This window comes from Heterocephalus glaber, unplaced genomic scaffold (genome assembly GCF_053883595.1).
Source record: "Heterocephalus glaber isolate CG9 unplaced genomic scaffold, H.glaber_assembly_v1.0 deba00001788, whole genome shotgun sequence".
Taxonomy (NCBI): domain Eukaryota; kingdom Metazoa; phylum Chordata; class Mammalia; order Rodentia; family Bathyergidae; genus Heterocephalus; species Heterocephalus glaber.
In genome coordinates this window covers 334,996-361,691 of record NW_028258471.1, presented here as the reverse complement: position 1 = coordinate 361,691, position 26,696 = coordinate 334,996, and the positions used below count along the sequence as shown (strand labels likewise).

At 38.0% G+C, this 26,696-nt stretch overlaps 1 protein-coding gene and 1 long non-coding RNA gene across 2 annotated transcripts in view; one reads left to right on the top strand and one right to left on the bottom strand.

The window, feature by feature from the left end:
- Positions 1–26,696, top strand: part of Ankrd31 (ankyrin repeat domain 31) — a 257,731-nt gene that overhangs the window by 188,701 nt on the left and 42,334 nt on the right. Inside the window, exons 20-22 of the mRNA XM_021252381.2 lie at positions 4,616–4,703; positions 8,743–8,839; positions 17,702–18,686. Coding sequence (XP_021108040.1) covers positions 4,616–4,703; positions 8,743–8,839; positions 17,702–18,686 — 1,170 coding nt within the window. The remainder of the gene's footprint in view (positions 1–4,615; positions 4,704–8,742; positions 8,840–17,701; positions 18,687–26,696) is intronic.
- On the bottom strand, positions 201–3,638 carry LOC147820878 (uncharacterized). Its single transcript, XR_015448038.1, has 2 exons — positions 999–3,638; positions 201–541 (listed from the first exon to the last, which is right to left on the bottom strand). It is a non-coding gene; the product is annotated as an uncharacterized LOC147820878 (long non-coding RNA).

The window sequence follows — 26,696 nt, the reverse complement described above, 5'->3', positions numbered from 1 at the left end:
TGTATTTTAAGTTTCACTTTGATGTATTTAATAAATGACAACATAAGGTTGCTTTACCAGATAATTAGGTGATTTTATTGTGTGCATTTTCTTATGATCATCAAAGTAAAATTTCATAGCCATGTATTTCAGGTTTTGAGCACCTACACATTTTAAAGATGAATGTATATTGAGACTTTATGAAAGGATAGATAAGTCAATCCATCAGTCATCCTTTATTGAAACAACTGTGTACCTAGCAATGTATAAATCATACACAAATATGAAAACTGGTCCTACCTACAAGACCTCATTGTCTTAATGAGGAAAAATATAATACAACATATATATTGTTATGGGTTAGATCTGAAATGTCCCCCAGAAGTCTTGTGTTCAGAGGTCAGGGTTTTGAAAGGTGACTGGATGATGGAATGGTATACTCATTGCGGTGTTAATCTGTTGATGAGCTCATTGCTGCATGCTGTTAGGAGATGGGGCTGAGTTAGAGGCACTGGGTAACTAGGAGCATTGATGGAGCCAGCTGTCACTTGTCGAACAGTACCTGAATGGGGGAGTGAGGATGAAGAAAAAGAAAGACAAAGAGATAGAGTCAGGAGGGCTCCCAGAGACCGAGCGCCCAAGTTTATTTTTCTCCTCTCTTTTATACAGCAGGTGAGTTTGGTTGTTAATCATGACCCTTATCCAGAGACACCTGCTTCCTTGTTCTCTAGTTCTTTGGGAATTCCCCACCCTCATGGGCTTCCTTGTTTCTCGGGGTTACAGAACGTTCATCACGTTCCAGGGCAATCTAATTCGGCAAGGACGCAGTTCCTCATAACATAGTCTCCTTGCTCTATACAATGGCGTGTGAGATTCAAAATGGAGCCTCTTTGGCTAACACCGCTCTCCACACACCGCTCTCCACATCTCCCCCTGTTTTATATATTATGATCAAGGTCCCTTGATCACGCAGATAGACTGTGCCTGTCTTAGGCGAGGAATATAAAGAAATCCCTTACCTGTCATGGAGTCAAGAGCATCACAGTACTCTTGCTTTGTCTTAGGTTGGTGATTTCCTATACTCCTCTTACCCGTCATTGACTACCAGCCTCTGCAGGGAATTACACCATGGGTTTAGGCGGTGTAGCATGTGATTATAGACCATGAATACTTCCAGCCATCCACATTAAAGAATGCACAAACATCTGCAGTAGAACCGGTAGGATCATGCATCTAAGAGGCAGCCCTCCTCCAATAATTACTATGGAAATGAGTTACCACATAAATGCAGATGTAGATGGCAGAACTTTTCTAATTTGTTTGATAAAATCCTGTGCAGCCTGGGTTGCATCAAATTCCAGGGGTTCTGCATTTGGGGGATCTATAATATCCAAATCTAAGAACACATTCGCAGAACCATTATCTGATTTTCTGTTCGGGTGACACAACTGCTTATTTGACAATTAAAGCAAATTACACTATAATAATCATAACCTTTCTGACCACTAATATTTCTTACAAGCAATACATAAGAGTGCATGACACATGCAATGACATTTCTCTTGGGATGACAAGAATTTTCAAACCCGTCTAAAACATAAGTATCAAGTCCAGTAATATTATATCTCACAGAGGCATCTGCCACACATCTCTTCCATGGAATAGTCTTATTGGAGCATTAAAAGTTGGAGGCACTACACCAGTGGTCTCTATACCCACAGGTAGATGTAGATGGACTCCAGTGATCCCACCTTTGCATTGGTCTACCTGCCTTCCTGTCAGGGTGTGAGCACTCAGTCTTATACAATCAGTTCTGTTGATTTTGAAGAAACATATGGGGATTCTGGTTTCTGATCCCGTACAGTTGAACAATCAGACCTCGTTCTTATCAGGTGCCACCGGCTCATCCAACAGCCTGGTATTTTTCACCCATACCATTACTTCTCTATTTTTTCAGCTCGTTGGATGTACAACAGGTGGGTCAGGTACATAAGTCCAATAAACCTTCTCATTAAGCGTCATCATTAGATTTATCAGCAGGACAGTTGTCAGGATCATCCTAAGGGGCAGGAGAATTTCCCACAAAACGGACCAATCTTTCAGGCAGCCACCTGGCACCTTCAGCGTCCTTCGGGAAAACACAAACATGCCCTCGTCCCCATATTAATACCGGGTCAGGGCCACTCCATACACCCGTGAGGGGATCTTTCCACCTCACTTGAGCATATGATGATTTAGTTTTAGGATGCCACAGCTTTTCTGCTGCAGTCAATCCATAAGCATCCACAATTTCCCTTTGCCAGGGGTCCAGGAAGCCCAGAATGAGCCCTAATGTGACCCACATAACAAGGACAGGTCCGGGCATGTATGCACTGTTGTATCTGAGCAAAGTAATTGATTGGTGAGGTCCGCATATTGCCCTTCTCCTGCCAGCATGTCATGATCAGTATCATTTCTATTAGCCCGATTTAATTCAGCTGTTCTTTGACACTGCTCAGAAAATTCTGTTTTCCAAAGGAGGTAATCTCCCCCAGACAGGCATGCCTTAGCAAGCTGTTTCCAGTCTCCGGGAGGCAGCGCCTCCGTGCTCAATGATTCTAACATAGCCTGAGTAAAAGGTGCGGTAGGGCCATATTGCGCACATGCCATTTTTAACACCTTAAGTTGCTTAAAAGATATTGGCCGATGGATTCTGACCATATTCCCTTGAGCGTCAGCTTCCTCAAATACTGGACAAGCTAAATGAAAGCCCTGGGTATCTTCCCCTCTGTCAACCGCATGTTGCAGGGTAGCTTGTAATGGCGACAGAGACCGAGAATTGACAAAGGCCTGAGTCCTGGGGGATGTTTAATCGTGGCTATAAGAGGGTCAGTTTTTTTCATTAATCTTGGACCTGCAACCGGCAGGGGATCAAAACCAGCAATTATACTAGGAACTATTCCTCCCTCGCCCTGAGTCTTCTATAGGAGGCAGAGGGACAACCTCGGGAACACCAGCCTTGTCAGGCTCCTCCGAGGAAGGACTTGAGGAGGGTCCTTCAACCCTCTCTCCCTCATACCGAGAATCCAAACTATCTCTAATTAAAGCCCATAAACTAAAAGCATCTATAGGGATTTTAGTGGGTCCATGACCATCGTAACAGTCCTGAAGTCGCTTTCCCACCTTATTCCATACTTCTAAATCTACTGTGCCTTCTTCAGAGAACCAAGGACAAACTTTCTCTACGAATTCTAAAAATTACATAATTATTGATGCCCTACCTTTGCTCCATGAGACCGAAGCATTTTTTTAAGCATATGTACAAAAAGCAGCCAGCTATTACCAATACCCATCTTGCTACTCCCGAGTGCATTCACCGCCCTTAATTTACTTATCCAAGCTCACGATCTGTGGTGTCCTTCACTATGGTCCCCCGTATTCAGGTCCCTATTCGGGCACCACTCATGACGGAGACAGCCGTCACTTGTCAAACAGTACCTGAATGGGGGAGTGAGGATGAAGAAAAAGAAAGACAAAGAGATAGAGTCAGGAGGGCTCCCAGAGACCGAGCGCCCAAGTTTATTTTTCTCCTCTCTTTTATACAGCAGGTGAGTTTGGTTGTTAATCATGACCCTTATCCAGAGACACCTGCTTCCTTGTTCTCTAGTTCTTTGGGAATTCCCCACCTTCATGGGCCTTCCCGTTTCTTGGGCTTACAGAACGTTCATCACGTTCCAGGGCAATCTAATTCAGCAAGGACACAGTTCCTCATAACATAGTCTCCTTGCTCTATACAATGGAGTGTGAGATTCAAAATGGAGCCTCTTTGGCTAACACCGCTCTCCACACACCGCTCTCCACAGAGCATGATCTGGAACGGTCCCTGGCTCCTCCTTTCTTTCTGCTTTATGGCTGCCATAGGCTGAGCAGCTTGCCTTGCCATGCCACTCCACCATGCCATTCCACCATGCCATTTCTGCCTTGGAGCTAATCATGCATGGACTGAACCCTCTGAAATTATGAATCAAAATAAGCCTCTCCTGGTTTAAGTTTCAGGTATTGGGTATTTTGTCCCAGCAAAGAGAAAGTGAGTTAATATACATATTAATACTTACAATACTGAATTACACAGCTTTGAAATTCTTATCTCTGAGAAAAGAAAAATCAGTGTGTATTAATCAGAGGTTTCATATATGGAATGAGTTTTACATAACAATAATAACCAGTATTTGTTGAGCTCTTACTTCGTGCTGGCATTGTCCTTAGCACTCTGTATGTGTTGCTCATTTCAGGCATAGTAAGGGTAAGTAATTTGCTGGAATCACCCAGCTAGGAAGAGTTGGATCCAGGATTACAACCAAGTGATCTGGTTCTTTAGCCAACTCCATGATTTTCTCTCACAACAAAGAGAGGTATCTGGGCAGAGTGAATTAAATCCACTGTAGACAAGAAGAGAAGTATGAACACAGCATGAAGGGGTGGAATATATCCCCTTGGTAAGTTTGCAGTATTTATAGAAATTATACAAAACATGAATACATTTTGACCATATGGAGAATTGAGCATTTTTAGCAATTATTTACTGTATGTTTGTCAGTGACGTATCAGGGAGCACATCTACCATAATAATAAAGTTTTTAATATTTTTATCTGATAGCATCAGACCATCAGTGCTATTTTACAAGATATAGAGGAAAACCAAGAAACATTATTAGAGTTTGAAATAAGAAACTCTAAGGATGCAGGTAAGTATGTTCTTATACTCAAGTGTGGTTGTTTCAGGGATTGAGGGTCATTGCTACCTCATTCTTAAGGTACATGTTTATTTTAAAGTTCTCAATGCCTGAAAAATGGTCTTTTTTTATACGAGAATATTTAAGGCATGAGGAATTATTAAGTCAGTGATACAAACCAATAGTTGTGTAATTGTTAACAAAGATCTATATTCAAGATGGTATGAATAATTTGAGGTTCACAGCTGTGATCAAAGATAAGCAACTACAAGTGATATATGTAGACATATATGTGACAAAAAGTGTAGGATAATGACTAGAGATGAAATTGTGTTGCTCCTTGGCTCCTTAGCTTCATTCAGCTATGGCAGCCTTTAAAAATAGATCAAAATAGCAGTGTGTAGTGATGACACGGACAGAGCAGATCCTCATACTTTTTAGATGAGCACATAAACCAGGTGGATATCTTACTGCAAAACACTGATTAAAAATAGCAAATTAGACTCTGATTTCTAACCCAATAATCTTAATTTCTCAAAACTTTAGCAAACATTATTTATAAACACTTGGTGGTTCATAGCTATATTTTCTTCAGTTGTGAAACTCTGATGGAAAGTAGCTCATAATAGATTCAAATCTGAATTTTTAAAATTTTTATAATTAGTACAGTGTTTGCAGTACATAATGATTAAATCCATTGTGCAGAGTTGATATATGTATATAACACAGTTTAATTCTTTTTACATCCCTTGCCTCCATCTCTTCATTCCCTTCCCATTTGCAAAAAAGAAAAGAAAAATAAAAGATTATAGGAGTCATATCTATATCTTAAAAGTTAAAACTAGTTTTAACTTTTTGTTATGGTAATAGGGATTGAACACAGGGCTGACCTACATCTTCAGCCCTTTTTATTTTTTATTTTGACAAGGACTTGCTACATTACCCAGGCTCGGCTCAAACTTTCAAGCCTCCTGCCTTAGCTCCTACAGTGCTGGGAAAAGATATGCACCACCACACCCAGCCTCATCAGTCATTTGTACAGCAGGATGGAACCATTAGTTCACTTCTTGTTGGTTGTGTAGCCTTTTGAAAAAAAAAATCATTTCATTTTAAATTAGATCCACCTACTTTTTATCCTGACCTAAAATGTGATACATATTATATTTTGAAGAAAATGATATAAAATAATTCATATTCCCAAGCTCATAGTGTACTGTGTATTTTACTTATAATACCTTATGCATTTAAGATCATTTTTCTAATTTTGTAGTTTTTATTATAAAATACGTACAGAGTAGACATACCAAAACTAATATAGAACAAAAAAAGTTAAAATTACCTCCTGTCTCCCACTACTTTTTTATGTCATTCTTAATGGTTACATGGTATACTGTTCAATAAATGTTTGTTTACTAAATTTTCCCTTTTTGTTGAACATTTAGATTATTTTCAGTTTTTTGCTATTATGTTACAACATGTAGCTTTTTCTAGGTACATGATTATCTTCTTTGGAAAGATTAACAGAATTAGAATTAATGGGCCAAATTATATAAACATTTAAAGATTTATTGATTTATATTGACAAATCTCCTAAAGAATTATGTACTAATTTTCACTTTGACCAAGACATTCTAGTGGCTTTTGTGTGTGAGTGTGTATGTAGTAGCATCAATACTTTCATTTAAAATAACCTTACTAGTTTAATTTTAAAATGCCTCATACTTTTGCTAGCCTTGTGATTTTTTTTTTTTTTTTTTGGTACCAGAGATTGAACTTGGATCCTTGCACTTGCAGGGTAGGCAGCAGAACCACTGAGCTAGATCCCAGGCCCACCTTGTGATTTTTAATGCTTTTTTTTTTTTAATGCTAGGAATTGAACTCAGGGCCTTGCACTTGCCAGGCAGGAGCTGCACCACTGAGCTATATCCCTGGCTGTTTTATTTCTTATTTTGTGAATTGACTATTCTATGCTTCATTTATTTATCAGTCAGAGCCTGGTTATATAATAAAATTATTGATTCCTTTTTCACCACAGTTGCTACAAATACTTTCAGCCACTTTTTATTTGTGATGAATGTTCATTCAGATTTTAATACATACATTTAAAATTATGGATAGTAAAAATCTATGAGCCTTTTTTTGCATTCCTATTTCTATGAATGCTTCTAAGATTAGAAACTTTTCTTCCTCCCTCCCAGATTTTATCATTTAACTTTATTGTTATAACTTGTATACCAAGTAATCATGACCCCTTTATTTTTGTTTCACTGCCTCTTAAGGGAAGAGAGGTAAGGTGATGAAACTCTAGTGTTCTTGGCCTGTGACTAAATGCTAACTATGCTTGGCCCTGTTCCTCTCTGATGGATGTTCGAATCTCAGTCTCTTGAAAGCAGTTTTCTGAGATTCTTCTGAAACTTCTATAATCCTGTCAGGCTGGAATGCCTATGTTGCAGGCAGTGTACATTTCCCTTTCTCTCTGGCCTCTTAGTCTTCTCTTGGCTGCTGTTTTTTATTGTTGGTGGTGTGCTGGTGGTGGTTTGTTTGTTTTTCCTGGAAGTACATGCTATGCAGAGGCTTTCAGGCAGAAGCCTTCACAAGCAGACCACAGGGCAGGACAGATTAAGCCATTGTAGGCAGACCACCCTTCCACCTTGGACCCAGGCACAGGGTACACAGTTACTTTCTGCCACAACAGTGACTTTCTCTTTACCCTGCTTCAGAAGTTCCTCACTCATGACCCACAGATGTTCAGGGAGAAACCCAGATACCAATTCACTGTAGATCCCCCCTCAGCGCGCGCGCGCGCGCGCGCGCGCGCGCACACACACACACACACACACACACACACACACACACACACATTCTGAAAAGTAGTATGCAGATAGGTTTTGGCAAATCCAAGCATTTAAAAATTACATAGGGTAACATTTTTATTTAAGGAAATTAAATGATTGGTCATTTTGTTAAAAGAAAAAGAGGAAGGGAGGAAAAGAAGAAAGGAAGGAAGTACAGAAGTGAGAAGAAGGAACGAAGGAAGGAAGAAAGAACTGGAGTAAGAGAGATGGGAAGGAAGGCAGGGTGAGAGAGCAAACTAGCTAACCGTAGAGGTTGTAGAGGTTAATCCAGGCTCCCAGAGCTTAATCAGTGGAGCAGAACAATTAGAATTTAGGTGGGCTGCTCTTTCTGGTGCATTGTTCTTACCTATACTGTAGGAGACATCCCTGCCCAGTACTAGCAGGCTATAAGTGGCACATACTTCTTGCCTGCCCTAATTCGGCTGTATTGTTTTATATCAGGAGTCAGACCAAACAGGCTCAAACAGGCATGTCAGCTAGCAGAATTGGGCTACTATTGCTCCTTTGCTAATGGCTGTCACCGAGGCCTAAGTCTTGGTCAGTGACGTGGCAGGGCCCTGCTAAGTAATGTGCAGCTGAGGTCAGCATGACCCCAATTAAAATTCTTTTCCCTGAGTTACTGCTTCTCACTGACCTTGTGGGTTGCTTGCTAATTGTCCATGGTCCCAGTACCAGTTTCTTCTATCCCACCAAGATGAGCAGTGCCTACTCCCTGACAGCCTTGGCTGGTACCATCATGCCAGGTGTTCTGCAGTAGTTCACTAGATGACTTCAAAGCTCCCTTCCTATGCCTTCTCACGATTGTTTACAATAAATACTGGAAGTGCTTGGGGTCTGGGGTCTTTGTTGCCTATAGCAGCATTGATCAGGACCCAAGACTCAGCTTCACTATAAGTCTTGTCTCTATTCTTTAACCTTTCACTGGTGCTGTGGTGGCTTATAGGAGGCTAGGACCTACTGCACAGGTCTCCAGTGACTTTCACTTCTCCTGACCCTTACATTATACTATACCTTAGGGCATTTCCTTAGAATTATGTAATTAAATAAGCCTTATTTAGATATCTGAACCATTAATATTAGAGAAGTGAGTAGGTAATAATGGCTTTTTAAAATTCATCAGTAAGGCAGACCTGTGTGGCTGAATTTAAAATTCGTTATTCTTCAGTTAACTAACTTATTAATTACCATCTTTGTAGAGCAATACATTAAAAGGATGTTGGAGATAAAAGAGATTATGGATAATGTACTTTCCAAACAGAAAGCAGAAAGGGATGATTTGGCTAAAAAATACAGGTGAGTAAAAAAAAAATTGGAGTGCTTGAGAGTTTCTATAGTGAATCCATTTTTAATTACAATACTGCTGTAGTTAAGATCGGGAATGTCTCCCAAAGTCACATGTGTTCAAGCCTTAGTGTCCCAGTGGGCAGGGTTGGGAAGTGGGGGAAACTCAGAGGTGGGGCCTAATGAGGTCTAGTCACTGGGGAAACTGCTCAAAGGGATGCTAAGACCTTGGTCCCTTTCTTTTCCTCTGTTCTTTCATGGCTTGACCTTGAAACAAATGGTAGCTTTGCTCAATCCCCTGCTCTGCCATAATGCACTGCCTCACCACAGGCCCAAAGCACTGAGATCAACTGACCATGAACTGAAGCCTCTAAAACCATGAGCCAAAATAAACCTTTTCTCTTTAAAAGTTGATTATCTTGGGTATTTATTGCAGTAAAAGAAAGGTGACTAACAAATAGTTAGACCTAGGATTTCTTAAGAATACAAACATTGCTAAGGACCCAAAAATGACTTCATGTGGCTGTCTAATCTGTTACATCTATGGGGAACTGTACTTTCCAGAAAGATATTTTTCTACTTTATTACTTAAATATTCATAAAAGAATATTTTAATATCTGAAAAAGTTGTCTACAGTGAAGAATTTAGTGAAAGCCTTCCTAGTTCTGAATCTCACAAATAAATGTGTCTTTAGCACATTCAAGTTTTCTACATTAATTTTTTTTCTTATTATTACAAATGTCCTAGGAAGTTAATTGGTATATATGTGTGTAGTGTTTATAGTGTGTGTGTGTGTCTGTGTGTGTGTACGTGCACGTGCTTTCAATATTATTTTAGGCTCCTTTAAGAGTTTTACCCTGATAATACTGTATTGGTTATATGCCTCTTCTCATGCTTTTTTTTGAGAAAATTGTTCTGTATCTGTTTCTGGTTTGGGCATGTTTTATTAGTTTTTCATAGACTTAGTTACATACGTACTCCATTATTTGTTCACATTTAATTTTTCTGTTTTCTTTATATTCTTGTCTGATGATCACTTAACATTTAATACATAATTTTTTTCTGAACTTATTTGAAGATCACTTTTAATTTTTATTTATAAACCCACTGTCTTTCGTCTTCATTTTGCCTTTCTCTGCAGTGAGTAAATATCTTAAGTTTCTTTTTCCTGAATTGTTTTTCTGGCTCCATCAAGTGAGTGAGCATTTATGAGCTACTAATAGGTAATTGGCCGTAGAATACTTTGTAGGATTTTTAGAGAGTGTAGCTTCAATTTTCCTTTATTGTCATTCTTTTGTTGTTGTTGTTGTTAAATTCTTTTATTGGTACATTGTAGGTATACAACACAATTACATTTCTCATTGGGAATTGGACCTTTACATAATGCATCTTGGTTCTTATTTTTTCCTCATTCCTAGCCCTCCCTTCACACCCTCCACCCTTCCCTATTTACAAAGACTTTATTTCCATTTTTTCCATTTCTCATCATTTTTCCTTTCCCTTCTTTCCTTTCCCCTGCCCCTCCCACTACCCCTACCCCTTTGGACCTTTTCTTCCTATTTTGCCTTGTCGATTATTCATTCTAATCATTGGTACATTTTAGGTATACAATATAATGACATTCATCATTGGAAATTTGCACCTTTACATAATCTCTCTTGGTTCTTATTTTTCACCTTTGCCCAGCCCTCCCTTCAACCCCTCCATTCCTCCCTGTTTACAAAGATTTTGTTCCTATTTTTCCATTTTCTCATATTAATCCCATTCCCTTCTATCCTTTGCCCTAGCCCTCCCACTTCCTTCCCCTTTGCCCCTTTTCTTTCTATTTCACATTACCTATTATACATTTTATTCCTTATTTACACTTTCAGTTTCTCACACCAGAGAAACTATTCGGTATTTATACTTGTGTGTCCTATTTATTTCACTTAAGAGTACTGCCTCAATGTGCATCCACTTAGCTATAAATGTCTCTAATTTCTCATTTTTTATGGCTGAGTAGTACTCCATTTTATTTTTTAAAAACACATTTTATTCAGTCTCCAGTTGATGGGCATTTGGGCTGTTTCCAAGTTGTAGCTATCACAAACTGTGCTGCTATGAACATGGGCCCACATATATCACTGTGGTATGATTCTTTTAATTCATTAGGGAAGATCCCCAGCAGTGGAATAACGAGTCAAATGGGACTTCCAGTCCTAGTTCTTTGAGGTATCTCCATACTGATTTCCACAGTGGTGGCACCAGTCTACACTCCCACCAGCAGTGGAGCAGGGTTCCTCTTTCCCCACAGCCCCGCCAGCATTTGTTATTGGTTGATTTCATGATAGCAGCCATTCTTTCTGGAGTGAGGTGGAATCTCAGTGTTGTTTTCATTTACATCTGTCAAATGACTAGTGATGTTGAACATTTTTTCATATATTTATTTGATATTTCTACTTCCTTGTCTGAGAAATATCTGTTCACTTCAGATGCCCATTTTCAGATTGGGTCTTTAAATTTGGGAGCTCTGATCTTTTTAAGTTCTTTATAGATTTGAGATAGTAGACCTTTGTCTGAGGAAAAGCAGGTGAAGATTTTTTCCCACATTGTGGGTTGTCTCTTCACACTGCTGGTGGTTTCTCTTCCTGTGCAGAAGCCTTTTAATAAGAAGAGATCCCACTTGTTCATTGTTTGTGCTAGTTCACGGGCAACTGAGGTTTTGTTCATAAAATTTTTTCCTACACCAATGTCTTCAAGGGTTCTACCTAACCTCTGTTCCAAATGGTTCAGCATTTCTATTTTAACATTAGATCTTTAATCCATTTTGATTTTCGTTTAGTGCATGGTGAGAGATATAGGTCTAGTTTGAATCTTTGGCAAGTTGAAACCCAATTTTCCCAGCACCATTTATTAAAGAGGCTATCTTTCCTCCAGCGAGGGTGTTTGGCTCCTTTGTTGAAGATGAGATGGCTGAGTGTGTCTGGCATTGTTTCTGCATCTTCTACTTTGTTCCACTGGTCCTCAGGTCTGTTTCTTTGCCAGTACCATGCTGATTTTTTCACAGTAGCTTTGTAGTATAGTTGCAGGTTGGGGATTGTGATACCCCCTGCCATGTCTCTGTTACCTAGAATTGCTTTTGCTATTCTGGGTCTGTTCCTGTTCCAAATGAATTTTTGGATTGTTTTCTCAAGGTCCATGAAGTGTGCTGCTGGGATCTCAATTGGAGTTGCATTAAATCTATATAGCAGTTTTGGAAGTATGGCCATTTTCACTCAATTAACCCTTCCTACCCAGGAGCAGGGGAGGTCTGTCCATTTTCTGATATCATCTTCAATCTCTCTTTTCAGATTGCCATAGTTTTCAGAGAAGAGGTGTTTGATTTCTTTCGTTAGGTTGATTCCTAGGTATTTCAGTTTTTTGGATGCTATTGTGAAAGGAATTATTTGCTCCGTTTCTCTCTTGGTGAGTGTGTCATTCATGTAGAGGAAAGCTATTGATTTTTGTGTGTTGACCTTGTAACCAGCTACTTGACTGAATTTGGTTATTAAGTCTAGAAGACTTTTGGTGGAGGTCTTAGGGTCTTCTATATAAAGTATCATGTCATCTGCAAATAATGACAATTTGACTTCTTCATTTCCTATCTTTATTCCTTTTATTTCTTTCTCTTGTCTAATTGCAGTGGCTAATGTTTCCAGAACTATATTGAACAAGAGTGGTGATAGTGGACATCCTTGTGTTGTTCCTGATTTGAGTGTGAAGGATTTCAGTTTTTGACCATTTAGTATGATATTGTCTGTTGGTTTTTCATAGATGGCTTTTATCAGTTTGAGGTGCAGACCATCTATTCCAATTTTTTGTAGGGTTTTTATCATAAATGCATGTTGGATTTTGTCAAATGCTTTTTCTGCATCTATGGAGATAATCATATGGTTTTTGTCCTTGGCTCTATTGATATAGTGTATTACATTGATTGATTTGGGTATATTGAACTACCCCTGCGTTCCTGGGATGAATCCCACTTGATCAGGGTGTGTGATCTTCTTGATGATCTTCTGCATTCTATTTGCCAGTATCTTATTAAGGATTTTTACATCTACGTTCATTAGTGAGATTGACCTATAGTTCTCCTTTTCGGTTGGGTCTTTCTCTACTTTGGGGATCAAGGTGTTGCTTGCTTCCAGGAATGAATTTGGGAGTATTGCTTCCCTTTCAGTTTCATTGAAGAGTTTCAACAGTAGTGGCAGCAGTTCCTCTAAATGTTTTGTAGAATTTAGCAGTGAAGCCATCAGGGCCTGGGCTTTTCTTAGTTGATAAGTTTTTAATTACATTTTCAATTTCATTGGTTAATATTGGGTTGTTCATAATTTTTAGGTCTTCTTCATTCAACTTTGGTAATTCGTATGTATCTAGGAATCTGTCCATTTCTTCTGTGTTGTCCATCTTATTGGCGTATAGGTTCTGGAAGTGTAGGTTTTGATGATCCTCTGGATTTCTGCTGGGTCTGTTGTAATTTCACCCTTTTCATTCTTAATTGCATGGATTTGGGCCTTTTCTTTCCTTTTTCTGATAAGGTTGGCTAAGGGTTTGTCAATTTTGTTTATTGTTTTGAAGAACCAACTCTTGGCTTCATTGATTTTTTGTATCATTCTCTTAGTCTCCATTGCATTGATTTCTCCTCTGATCTTTATAATTTCCTCCCTTGTATGAGCTTTGGGGTTGTCCTGCTCTTCTTTTTCTAGAAGCTTGAGGTTTAGCATCAGGTTGTTTAATTGGGCTCATTCTGTTTTCCTAATATGCGTATTCACTGCTATGAAATTCCCTCGTAAGACTGCTTTCATTGTGTCCAACAGATTCTGATATGTTGTATTGTCATTGTCATTTAATTGAAGGAACTGTCTGATTTCTTCTTTAATTTCCTCTGTGACCCATTGGTTATTCAGAAGTGTGTTGTTCAATTTCCACGTGTTTATGAAATTTTTCAAGTTTCTTTTGCTATGGATCTCCAGTTTCATTGTACTATGGTCTGATAATATACAGGGGATAGCTTCAATTCCTTTGGACTTACTTAAACATGTCCTATGTGTGAGTAAGTGGTCTATTTTGGAGAATGACCCTTGTGCAGCTGAGAGGAATGTGTATTCTGATTTTGTGGGGTGGAAGACTCTGTAAACATCTGTTAAGTTCATTTGTTCAAGAGATCGATTGAGTTGTAGTATTTCATTACTTATTTTTTGTCTAGTTGATCTATCTATTTGTGACAATGGGGTGTTGAGGTCCCCCACTACAATTGTATTAGTGCATATATGACTTTTCATGTCCGTTGGTATTTGTTTTATATAGTTGGGTGCACTAGTGTTTGGTGTATAGATATTTATGATTGTCATCTCTTCCTCTTGGATTCTTCCCTTTACAAGGATGTAGTGTCCTTCTTCATCTCTCTTAATCAGTGTTGGTTTGAAATCTACTTGATCTGCCAAGAGGATAGCTACTCCTACTTTTTTTTGGGTTCCCGTCACGTGGAGTATTGTTTTCTACCCTTTAACTTTCAGTCTATGAGTTTCCTTTTGACATAAGTGTGTTTCTTGTATGCAGCATATTGTTGGATTTTGCTTCTTGACCCATTCTGCCAGTCTATTTCTTTTGATTGGTGAATTGAGACCATTAATGTTGATGGTTATAACTGAAACATATTGCCTTGTCATTGCCATGACTTTTTCTTTTTGTTGGGTTCTCCCCCTTTACATTTAATTTCTTGTCATGCCAGATGGGTTCATTTTGCTTTGCCTCCTGGGGTTGTGATCCTCAATGTCTATTCCTAGGCTATTGTGTAAAATTCTTTGGAGTGCTGGTTTGGTATTCATGAAGTTCCTAAGGTGCTCTTTGTCATGAAAGTATCTTATTTCTCCATCCATTTTGAAAGATAGTTTTGCAGGGTACATCAATCTGGGTTGGAGGCTGTTTTTCTTTTAGGGCTTGGAATATGTCACTCCAAGCTCTTCTTGCCTTGATAGTTTTTGTTGAGAAGTCTGCTGTGATTCTGATGGGCTTTCCTTTGTATGTGATTTGTTTCTTTTCTCTAACTGCTTGTAGAACTTTGTTCTTCTGCTGAGTTTCTGGAATCTTAACAATTATATGCCTATGTGTAGATTTTTTTTGATCAAGGCTATTTGGAGTCCTATATGCCTCACTTATCTGTATGTCAAGCTCTTTTCCCCTGCTTGGGAAGTTTTCTGCCATTATTTCTGTGAAGAGTTTTTTTATGTCATCTGCACTCTCTCCTGTTTCTTCATTGACTCCAATCAGTCTTATGTTATTCTTCTTTGCATCATCTAGCAGCTGCTGGATTGATTTCTCATGTTCCCTTATAAATTTGAAGCAATTTTTCATTTTCTGGTCATTAATTGCAGTCTTCTCATCTATATCTGAAATTCTGTCCTCACATTGGCTCATTCTGCTGTGTAGACTTTCAATGGAGGTTTTCATGTCCTGGAAATCTATTTGCATCTGTTTTATGGATTCCATTTGTTTCCTATGTTAGTATTCCATCATGTTCCTGAGTTCCTCTCTAGATTTATTAATCATGTCTTGGACTCAGAGCACAATCTCTCCTGTTATCTGAGAAATTATTTCTGATTTCATTGTTTCCAGATCCCCTTTTGTTGCCAGTTGAGTGGGTCCAAGTGGTTGAGTATCAGAGGGTTCCATCTCATTTCCCTTTGGGGTTGCTGTAGGTGATCTGGAAGTCTGGTTTTGAGACTTATTTACGTGTTTTCTCATTTCCACTGGGGTTGGGGGACTGTTGGCACCTGCATGGATTACCTCCTCTGAGCTGGGAGAGGTGGGACAGGGGCTGGGAGCAGCAGTAGGGATGGTGGCCCAAAAGCCCTTTCCACTGGGCTGGGAGCAGTGGGAGGGATGGTGGCTGGGAAGCCCCTTCCTCTGGACCAGGAGCAGTGGGACGGCGGTTCAGAAGCCCCTACCTCTGGGCTGCAAGCGGTGGGAGGGATGGTGGTGTGGAAGCCCCTTCCTCTGGGCCAGGAGCGGCAGGACAGATGGTGGCCCAAAAGTCCTTTCCTCTGGGCTGGGAGCAGCGGGAGGGATTGTGGCCAGGAAGCCCCTTCCTGTGGACCAGGAGCAGTGGGACTGCAACTCAGAAGCCCCTACCTCTGGGCCAGGAGCAGTGGGACTCAGTATAGTGGTCTGGTGGTCCTGTGTCCTCTGCGTCTTTGTAGTGTAGAACCAGGTGGCTGTACGGGGGCGGGGGGGGGGGTGTCCAGTGGATTGTTGCCAGGTGGCTGTACAGGGCGGGGGGGGGTGTCCAGTGGATTGTTGCCAGGTTGCGGGCTGATTTGGCATGTTTCGAGAGACTCACGACCTCGGTAGGTGGTGTGCAGACCTGCCTGTCTCTCTTTTTTTGGTCGGGGGGGGGGTACCCGGGACCAAACTCACGACCCTGTGCTTGAGAGGCAGGCGCTAGAACCACTGAGCTTAATCCCTGGCCCTTAATTGTAATTTCTTTTTTTTTCTTTTTTGTACCAGGGATCAAACTCTGGACCTTAATTTTCCTTTAATGTCCTGTGGTGAACAATGCATTGGAAGTTTGAAAAATTTCTGATCAGTTGGGGTTGTAGGTTGTAAACTCTTACTAATGTTGTTGTAAGACTCCAAATCTTGGCATGGGCAATCTAAAGAGAGCATCTTTTTTTTTTTGGTCTGAACTCTGTTTCACATAGGTTTAAGTGTGATGTTATTACTGGTTTTACTCCTTTATCCAGATTTTTGCATTTTATGCTACCTATTGTTTGCTAATTTGATTTCTTCTTACTCCTTTTTCCACTTCAGTACTAGTACTTTTAAAATACAGTTTCCGGCAGTTCAGTGCCAACAACTGTAAACTTTAATAGGAAAGGCAAAATAGGTATACTATCACTTTTCTTTAAAACACCAGCTTTTACAGCATGACCTAGAGATTCCTGGTGGATCTGTGAAGTGTTTTCAGGGAATCTGTGAGGTCAAAATTATTTTTTATAGTCATGCTAAGATGTTATTTCCTGATGAGTATACAATGGAATCTTCCACAGGCTACCTTATGGTCAATGGAATGCATGCTTATATATTCTTGTATTTAAAAATTTTTCAGTTTCAATACTTAAAATAGTAAATACTAATAATTATAATCTATATGAACAAAAACCCTTTGAGTTCCTCAATAATTATTTAAGTATGACTAGGTCCTGAGGCTAAAAAATTTGAGAACAGTTGGAAACAAAGTGTTCAATATACTGATGTTTAGTGTGGGATAGGTAGGCTTAACCAAAAGACCAAAAGATGTGGAGGTGTGATGAGCCATTTGCTCTGGACTGCAAAGTGTCTTTTACAGCTTCAAAGTACTAGTACAGTAATGACTTAATGAACTAATATTTCTTAGGTCTAGCTGAAGTATGACTGTTGACAAAATAGTCTTGTTCCTCTATAGCTAAGGGATCCTGAATGGAACTTACTCCCAAATTGTACTTCCTAATATACCATTCCACTTAAACAGGTAATCAAATGCCAAACATAATGAATGAGGGTCCTCCTCTGTCACAAATTTCTTTGTACCTTTCAACCAAAGATAGCAATCTAGGTAGACAACCCAAATTTTATTCCTCTTTCATGGTTGGCTCAAAACTGATAAATAATGATATGATTATAAATCACATACTAAAAAATGGCACACTCACTATAAATAAAGGAGTCAGTTTCCTCTCAAAGGTTAAATACATTGTGAAGGCAGACTTTTATATACTTCAAGCTGATTAAAATTGAAAGAATATCTTTAACATCTAAATAACTGCTATAAAACTTTCTGCTGTATTTATATTTTTTCCTCTTTCTGTTTCTTCTTTTAGGGTGTCCGTAGAGTCATTTAAGCATGGAGTTCTGAGAGAACAACTGGCCAATTTGGCCACAAGACAGAAGAAACTTCTGGTGGCAGCAAAAAAACAGAAAAATATAAGCCTGAAAATTCAAAATTATAAGAATGTCACATCCTTGTCTGGTCTTCCTTCAAGAAAGTTATCATCCAGCTTAGACATCTCCAGTGACAAGGAGAGCCAAGAGCTTACCAGGCTGGAAAATGTAGTGCAGCCCCAATTAAGTCCATTTTCTGCTGTCAACCTTGATTGTGGAAGCGTGGGAGAAACTCCATTGTCTCCAGAGACTTGGAATGATGGCCAAAATACTAACATTTGTCTAAATTCCAAAAAATTTTCTAGAAGTGAGATGAATTTGAAACAAAATGAAAGTGATTGTACTTTGGATGGTTTTTCAAACTCCATACATTCAGATACCACTGAGAAGATTAAATTATCATCCCAACAGGCTACTTTTATTGCTCAAACAGAACACTCACAAAAAGAAAATGATCTTATAGAAATGATAGCCAAAGATCATGAATTCTGTAGTCCTTCTGCCACAACAAGCTCGTTAAATATTTCTGAATGCACAAGTAGCCTTTCCCAAAATGATCCCTATTTATCAACTGTTATTTCAGATCAAGACCTTTACCATTGTGATCCCAAAAGAAGAAACAAGAAAACAGCTTCCCAGCTGCCACCTGGTGGGGTCTCAGAATCTGTGGCACATCAGAGGAGTGCTGTCTTAGGTACTTATACTGGACATGCCCTAAAACCTTGTCTTAAAAAGGCAGCTTCTGCTATTCCACGTGCAAACGACAGGCAGATCTCTTCTTCCTTTGAGTCTAGTCATCAACATACTATAAAAAATCCTTCAAGTTTCAGCACAACTCCTAAAAAGAAATGTATGGAGATAAAAGACTTGATGTTACTAGGAAGAATTAACCCAGGAAATAACATTTTGGAGTTCAGAACACAGGTATTTTTTTTTTTTTTTTTTTGGTACCAGGGATCCTTGTGCTTATGAGGCAGGCGAGTGGAACCACTGAGCTAAATCCCTGGCCCCATAGGTATTCTTTTAATCTAAAATCATGCAAGATTTATAATAAGTAAGTGTTGCTGTCACATAGTGTAGGTATTTAGAGGTTTGGTTGGGCTTCCTGAGTGGAGGAACACAACCACTGTATTTTTTTTTTTTTTTGTACTGGGAATCAAACTCAGGACCTTGCACTTTTAAGGCAGGCACTGGAACCACTGAGCTAAATCCCTGGCCCAACCACTGTATTCTTAGCAAGTGAAATCATGCTTCTGGAATTGTCCTGTTACAGTTTAGTCGCAAGTACCTGTGTTTTCTCAGACTAGAAATAGTTAATTATATTACCACAGAAATGATTTCAAAAATGACCAATAAACTCCTAATGCCTCCCCAAAAGGGGCAAGTATAAATTCATCTTCTATAGAAGCTCAATTTAGAACCAAAGAGTGAGTTGTAGTTTAGGTAATATGACTCAATTAAAATAGTATCATTTATTCATAAAAGTGGAGGGAAAAAAGATTCTGTTAGATATACCTATTAAAAATGCTTCCTCTCATCTTTCTTCACATTCAGTTTTTGAAAGAGGAATTTAGAATGTCAAGGATTGAAGTCCTTGAATCCTTTTTTGCTTATGGATCAGTCTAACAGAAATTGGTGCAGGCAAACCAGACTTTAATTTGAATGATCCCTTTTTCCAACACTTCTCTATTCTGGATAACAAAAATCTGTACTTATAAGTTAGCATAAAATATTTTAATTTTAAAGCACCAAATTAATTTTATGACAATCAATGACTTGATCTCAGATCTCTCAGTGTTCTGACTTGCTCATCTGTTGGCCAACTTATTGCTGGATACTGCCTATCTTAGATTAGCCAAAGAAGCTCAAATTTTAGTAGATTAGTTATATTAACTTAAAGTTTGACAATTACTTCTCTGAATCAGCCATACACAATTTTAGTAGAGTTTTTGATATTTAAGCTATTTTTCTTTCTTCAGTAGCTTTATGAGATATAGTTTGCATACAAAACACTGAATATATTTAAAATGTTCACTTTGGGAAGTTATGACATATGTACACATCTATGAAGTCATGACAAAAAACAAGATAATGAACTATCCATTGGCCCCAAAAGTTTCTTTTTGTATATCTCCTTTACATCCCTCTTTTCCCTTGGCAGTCCCCAGTTGATTACTGGTCTGCTTTCTGCATCTGCACACTAGATTTCATTGCTAAGAATTCTCTGTAAGTGGAATTATAGATCATATATTCATTTTATTTGACTTCTTTCTCTGAATATAATTATCTGAGATTCATCTTCTGCATATCAATACTTCATTCCTTTCTTTGTTCTTGGGTAGTATTCATGTTTTATCAGTTCACCTGTCATAGACACTTTGGTTATTTCTAGTTGTCAGCTATTACATATAAAGCTACTATGAATTTTGGTGTACAGATTGTGGATGACATACCCTTTCATTTTTCCTGGGTAAATATATTGGAATAAAGTTGCTGAATCATTGGCACCATAGATATCCATTGAACTGTATAAGAAATTGCTAAAGTTGTTTGTAAAATTTTTTATAATTTCATCAGTGACAGATGTATAGTTCTATATCATCACCAATGCCCACGATGATCAGTCTTTCAATTTTAGGGATGCTAACATGTAGTGTAAATGTGTGTCATGTATATTATGGAACAGGTATATATGTGTAGTGAGTTATCATTGTGGGTTTAATTTACATGCCCATAATGATTAATGATGCTGAACAGCTGTATTATTTGCTCTGCATAGTTATTGTTTTAGTAAAGTTCAAATTTGTTGCCCATTTTTAAATAGAGGCTTATTGTGTTTTGAGATATACACACACACACACAAATACATGTCTTTTTCAAACTTTATTGTAGCATGTCTTCATTCTCTTAACATTTTTTAAATTTTTTCATGTTTAATTGATTTACTGAGAGACTTTTTAAATTTTTTTATTAGTACATGTTTGGAGTACATAATGTTTACATTCCTTGTGTGGAGTTGGTACATTTTCATAACACGTCTTATTTTCTGTTTTCATCTCCTTTCACTCCTCTCCATCCACCTTCCTCCATCTCTTGATCCTCTTCCCATTCAAGAAAGATCTGCCTCTCTACTTCCTCTTCTTTTATTTTGCTCTGTACTTATAATTTGAGTTTCTTATATAGAAGAAACCATGCAATAATTAAGCATGCATGTCTGACGTATTTAACTTAATGTTATGGTTCCAAGGTGCATCCATTTTCTTACAAATAACTCACTTGTCTTATTTCTTGACTGGATCTTTAATTATAGATAGTCTTTAATTTTTTTGAGTTGTTTATATATTCTAGATAATAGTCCTCTGTCTGAGGAACAGCTGACAAAATATTATCCTATTCTGTAGATTGTCTCTTCATTCTACTAATTGATTCTTTTGCTGTGCAGAAGCTTTTTAGTGTGATATAATCCCATTTGTTGACTTTTTTTTTAAATGTAGAACCATACTGAAAAGTGTGTGGGGAGGGTTGTACTTTTTAAATTAATTTTATTGGTACATTTTAGAAATACAGTTACATTCATCCTTGGAAATTTGCACCTTTACATAATCTCTCTTGGTTCTTTTTCTTCCCCCATTCCCTTGCCCTCCCTTCAACCCCTCCATCCCTCCCTATTTACAAATACTTTGTTTCCATTTTTTCATTTTCTCATATTAATTCCATTCCCTTCTTTCCTTTCCCTTACCCCTCCCACTTCCCCTTCCCCTTTGCCCCTTTTCTTCCTATTTCACATTATCTGTTATACCTTTTAGTCCTTATTTACACTTTCAGTTTCTTACATTAGAGAAACTGTATTTGGTATTTACACGTGTCCTATTCATTTCACTAAAGAGTATGGCCTCAGTGTGCATTCATTTAGCAATAAATGTCTCTAATTTCTCATTTTTTTATGGCTGAGTACTCCATTTTATAAAAAAATAAACCACATTTTCCTTCTCCAGTCTCCAGTTGATGGGCAATTGGGCTGCTTCCAAGCTTTGGCTATTACAAATTGTGCTGCTATGAACATGGGTGTACATATATCATGTCTGTTCATTTCAGATGCCCATTTTTGGATTGGGTCTTTAAATTTGAGAGGTCTGATTTTTTAAAGTTCTCTATAGATTCTACATTCTAGACTGTGTCTGAGGAACAGCAGATGAAAATTTTTTCCCACATTGTGAGTTGTCTCTTCACACTGTTGATGGTTTCTCTTGGTGTGCAGAAGCCTTTTAATAGGAAGAAATCCCACTTGTTGTTTGTGCTAGTTCTCGGGCAACTGAGGCTTTGTCATAAAATCTTTTCCTACACCAATGTCTTCAAGAGTTATACTTAACCTCTGTTACAGCCGGTTAGTGTTTCTGTTTTAATATTTAGATCTTTAATCCATTTTGATTTTAGTTTAGTGCATGGTGAGAAATATAGGCCTAGTTTCTAGCACCACTTATTGAAGAGGCTGTCTTTCCTCCAGTAAGGGTGTTTGGCTCCTTTGTCAAAGATGAGGTGGCTGAGTGTGTCTGGTGTTGTTTCTGCATCTTCTAATCTATTCTACCGGTCCTCAGGTCTGTTTCCTTGCCAGTACCATGCTGTTTTTATCACAGTAGCTTTGTAGTATAGCTTCTAGTTGGGAAATCTGATACACCCTACCTTGTCTTTATTGCCTAGAATTGCTTTTGCTATTCGAGTTCTCTTCTTGTTCCAAATGAAGTTTTGGATTGTTGTCTCTTCACAGGTCTGTGAAGTGTGCTGCTGGGATTTCAATTGGGATTTCATTGACTCTTTATAGCAGTTTTGGAAGTATGTCCCATCATTGAGAATTTGTAGCTTGACATGATATATCTTGGTTCTTATTTTTTCCCCATTCCCCTGCCCTCCCTTCAACCCCTCCACCCCTCCCTATTTACAAAGACTTTGTTTCCATTTTTTCCTTTTCTCATATTGTTTTCCTTTCCCTTCTTTCCTCTCCCATCCCCTTTCCAGTTCCCCTTCCCCATTAGACCTTTTCTTCCTATTTCATATTATCTATTACACATTTTGATCCTTATTTACACTTTTAGTTTCTCACACCAGAGAAACTATTTGGTATTTACACATGTGTGTCCTATTTATTTCACTTAAGAGTATGGCCTCAGTGTTCATCCATTTAGCTATAAATGTCTCTAGTTTCTCTTCACGACTGAGTAGTACTCCACTTTATAAAAAAATACACATTTTCTTCATCCAGTCTCCAGTTGATGGCCATTTGGGCTTTTTCCATGTTTTAGCTATTACAGTCTGTGCTGCTGTAAACATGGGTGCACATATATCTCTGTGGTATGATTCTTTTAATTCTTTTAGGAAGATACCCAACAGGGGAATAGCTGGGTCAAATGGGACCTCTAGAACTCTAGTTTTTTGAGGTATCTCTTTATCAGTTTCCACAGTAATTGCACCCGTGTGCATTCCCACCAACAATCAAGAAGGGTTCCTTTCTCCCCACAACCCAGCCAGCATTTGTTGTTGGTTGATTTCTTCATAGCAATGAAGTGGAATCTCAGTGTTGTTTTCATCTGCATCTCTCAAATGACCAGTGATGTTGAACATTTTTTCATATATTTGTTTGCTGCTTTTACTTCTTTGAGAAATGTCTGTTCATTTCAGATGCCTATTTTTGAAATGGGTCTTTAAATAGGGGGGATCTGATTTTTTAAGTTCTTTATATATTCTACGTAGTAGTCCTTTGTCTGAGGTACAGCTGCTAAAAATTTCTTCCCAGATTGTAGGTTGTCTCTTAGCTCTGTTGGTGGTTTCTCTTGCAGTGCAGAAGCTTTTTACTAAGATGAGATCCCAGTTGTTGATTCTTTGTGCAAGTTCCCGTGCTACTGAGGATTTGTTCATGAAATCTTTCCCTATGCCAGTGTCTTCAAGAGTTCTGCCAAACCTATCTTCCAGCAAGTTTAGTGTTTCTGTTTTAATATTTAGATCTTTGATCCACTTCAATTTTAGTTTAGTGCACAGTGAAAGATATGGGTCTAGTTTTAATCTTGGGCAGGTGAAATCCAGTTTTTCCAGCACCGTTTATTAAAGAGGCTATCTTTCCTCTTATGAGGGAGTTTAGCTCCTTTGTCAAAGATGAGGTGGCTGAGGGCTGGGGATTTAGGTCAGTGGTTCCACCACCTGCCTCGAAAGCACAAGGTCCGGAGTTTGATCCCCTGTACCAAAAAAAAAAAAAAAAAAAAAAAAAAAGATGAGTTGGCTGAGTATGTCTGGAGTTGTTTTTGCATCTTCTAATCTATTCCACTGATCCTTGGGTCTGTTTCTTTGCCATTACCATGCTGTTTTTATCACATCCAACACCATTTATTGAAGAGGCTATATTTCTTCCAGTGTATGTTTTTGGCCTCTTTGCCAAAGATCAAATACTTGAATGTGCTTCCAGTTGCTTCTGTATCCTCTATTCTGTTTCATTGATCCTCATGTCTGTTTTTGTGCCAGTATCATGCTGTTTTTATCCCAGTAGCTTTGTAATATAACTTCAAGTCCAAGATTGTGAGGCCCCCTTTTTGCTTTTGTTATCCAGAATTGCTTTTGCTATTATAGGTCTCTTTTGGTTCCATGTGAATTTTAGGATTGTTTTCTACAGTTCTATGAAGAATCCTGTTAGTATTTTGATTGTGATTGTGTTATATCTTTATATCAATTTTGGATGTACGGAATTTTGACTCTATTGGTTCTATCCAGGAACATGGGATATCTTTCCATTTTGTGATGTCTTCTTTGATTTTTTTTTAAAGTACTATAGTTTTCATTATAGAGGTCTTTCAGTTCCCTAGTTAGATTAATTCCTAAGTACAGTAAATCCTTGATTTATGAGAATAATTTGTTCCACTTATAATCCAAACCACTTATATATGAAAGAAGGCACGGGGGAGAGAAGAAGCAGTTGTGATTATGTGACATTGGGCATGATGTACTACTCATATTGCAAAACATCACTCGTTTATCAAGTTAAAATTTGTTAGAAATGTTTGCTCATCTTGTGGAACACTCACCGACCAGGTTAATTACAATCAAACATTTGACTGTATTTAATGTTTCTTGGTGATATTGTGAATGGTATTTTTTCCTAATTTCTTCCTCACTTGGTTCATTATTGTTGTACAGGAACATGGTTGATTGATTGATTGATTTTTGGTACCAGGGATCAAACTCAGGACTATGCTTGCAAGGCAGGCGCAGAGCCACTGAGCTAAATCCCCGGCCCACTATTGATTTTTTTCTGTTGATTTTATATCATGCTACATTACTGAATTTGGTTTTTAATTCCAAGAGTCTTTTAGTGGGTCTTCTACATAGAGTATCATGTCATTTGCAGACAATGAATTCAAAGTCTTCCTTTTGAGTACATATCCCTTTTACTTCTTTTTCTTGCCTAATTGCTTTTCCTAATGTTTTGAGTACTATGTTGAACAGGTTTGGTAAAAGTGGACATCCTTGTCTTGTTTCTGATTCCCTCCTACAGAGAAAGCTTTCAATTTTTCTCCATTTAATATGATATTGGCCATAGGTTTATTATGTTTTTGTTTGTTTGTTTGTGTGAGACAGGGACTCACCATGGTAATTCAGACTAGCCTTGAACTCACTATGTAGCCCAGGCTGGCCTTGAACTTGCTGTGATCCTCCAGCCTCTGCCTCCCAAGTACTGGGATTACAGGCATGCACCACCACACCCAGCTTGTCATAAATGGTTTTTATAGGATTGACAAAAAGTCCTTCTATGCCTATTTTATTCAGTTTTTTAATCACGAAAGGATGTTGAATTTTATCAAAGGCTTTTTCTGCATCTATTGAGATGATCATGTGATTTTTGTCTTTGCTTCTGTTTATGTGATGTATTACATTTATTGATTTGTGTATAGAGCCTTCCTTGCTTTCCTCAGATGAAGCCTTCTTAGTCATGATGTATGATCTTTTTGATGATTTGTTGCATCCTGTTTGCCTGTATTTTATTAAGGGTTTTTGCATTTAAATTCATTAAAGAGATTGGTCTATAGTTCTCTTTTCTGTTGAATTCTTGTCTGGTTTTAGAATCAGGGTAATGGTAGCTTTCAGGAATGCCATTGGAAGTACTCCTTCCCTTCCAGTTTCATTAAAGAACTTGAAGAGTGTTGGTGTTACATAGTTCCTAAAGTTTTTGTAGAATTCAGCCGTGAATCACTCAAGACCTGGGCTTTTCTTGGTTTGTAGGTTTTGTGTTAGGGCCTCTATTTTATTGCCTGTTATTGGATTATTCAGGGGTTTTAAATCTTCTTGGTTCAGTTTTTGTAATTCATAAATATCTAGGAAGCTATTTCTTTTGACTTCTCCAACTTATTGATATACAAGGTTTATGAAGTATTTGTTAATAATCTTTTATTTTGGTAGGGTCTATTTATGATTTCATTTTTTTCATTTCTAATTGCATGGATTTGGGTCTTTTCTCTCCATTTTTGGTTAGATTTGGTTTGTCTATTTTGTTTATTCTTTCAAAGAACCAACTCTTCAATTCATTTGCTTCTTTGTATTATTTTTTAGTATCAATTTCATTAATTTCTTCCTTGATTTTTATAATTGGCATCATTGTGTTAGTTTTGGATTTAGATTGTTCATGTTTTTCTAGGACCTTCAGATATATCATTAGGTTATTTATTTGGGCTTATACTGTTCTTTTAATGTGGGCATTCACATCTATAAAAAAGTGATATAGAGGAACCCTACTGATACCTAAAAGGAAACTAATAATATTAGAAAACAGTCACAGAAAAGAATGAATTCAAAAAAGGAGAGAAAAGAAAGATGGCAAAATATAGGATATAAAAGATTGATAAGAAGGCAGGGAAAAAAGTTGAAAGGAGAAAAGAAATGGAATAAACAAAAAAATAA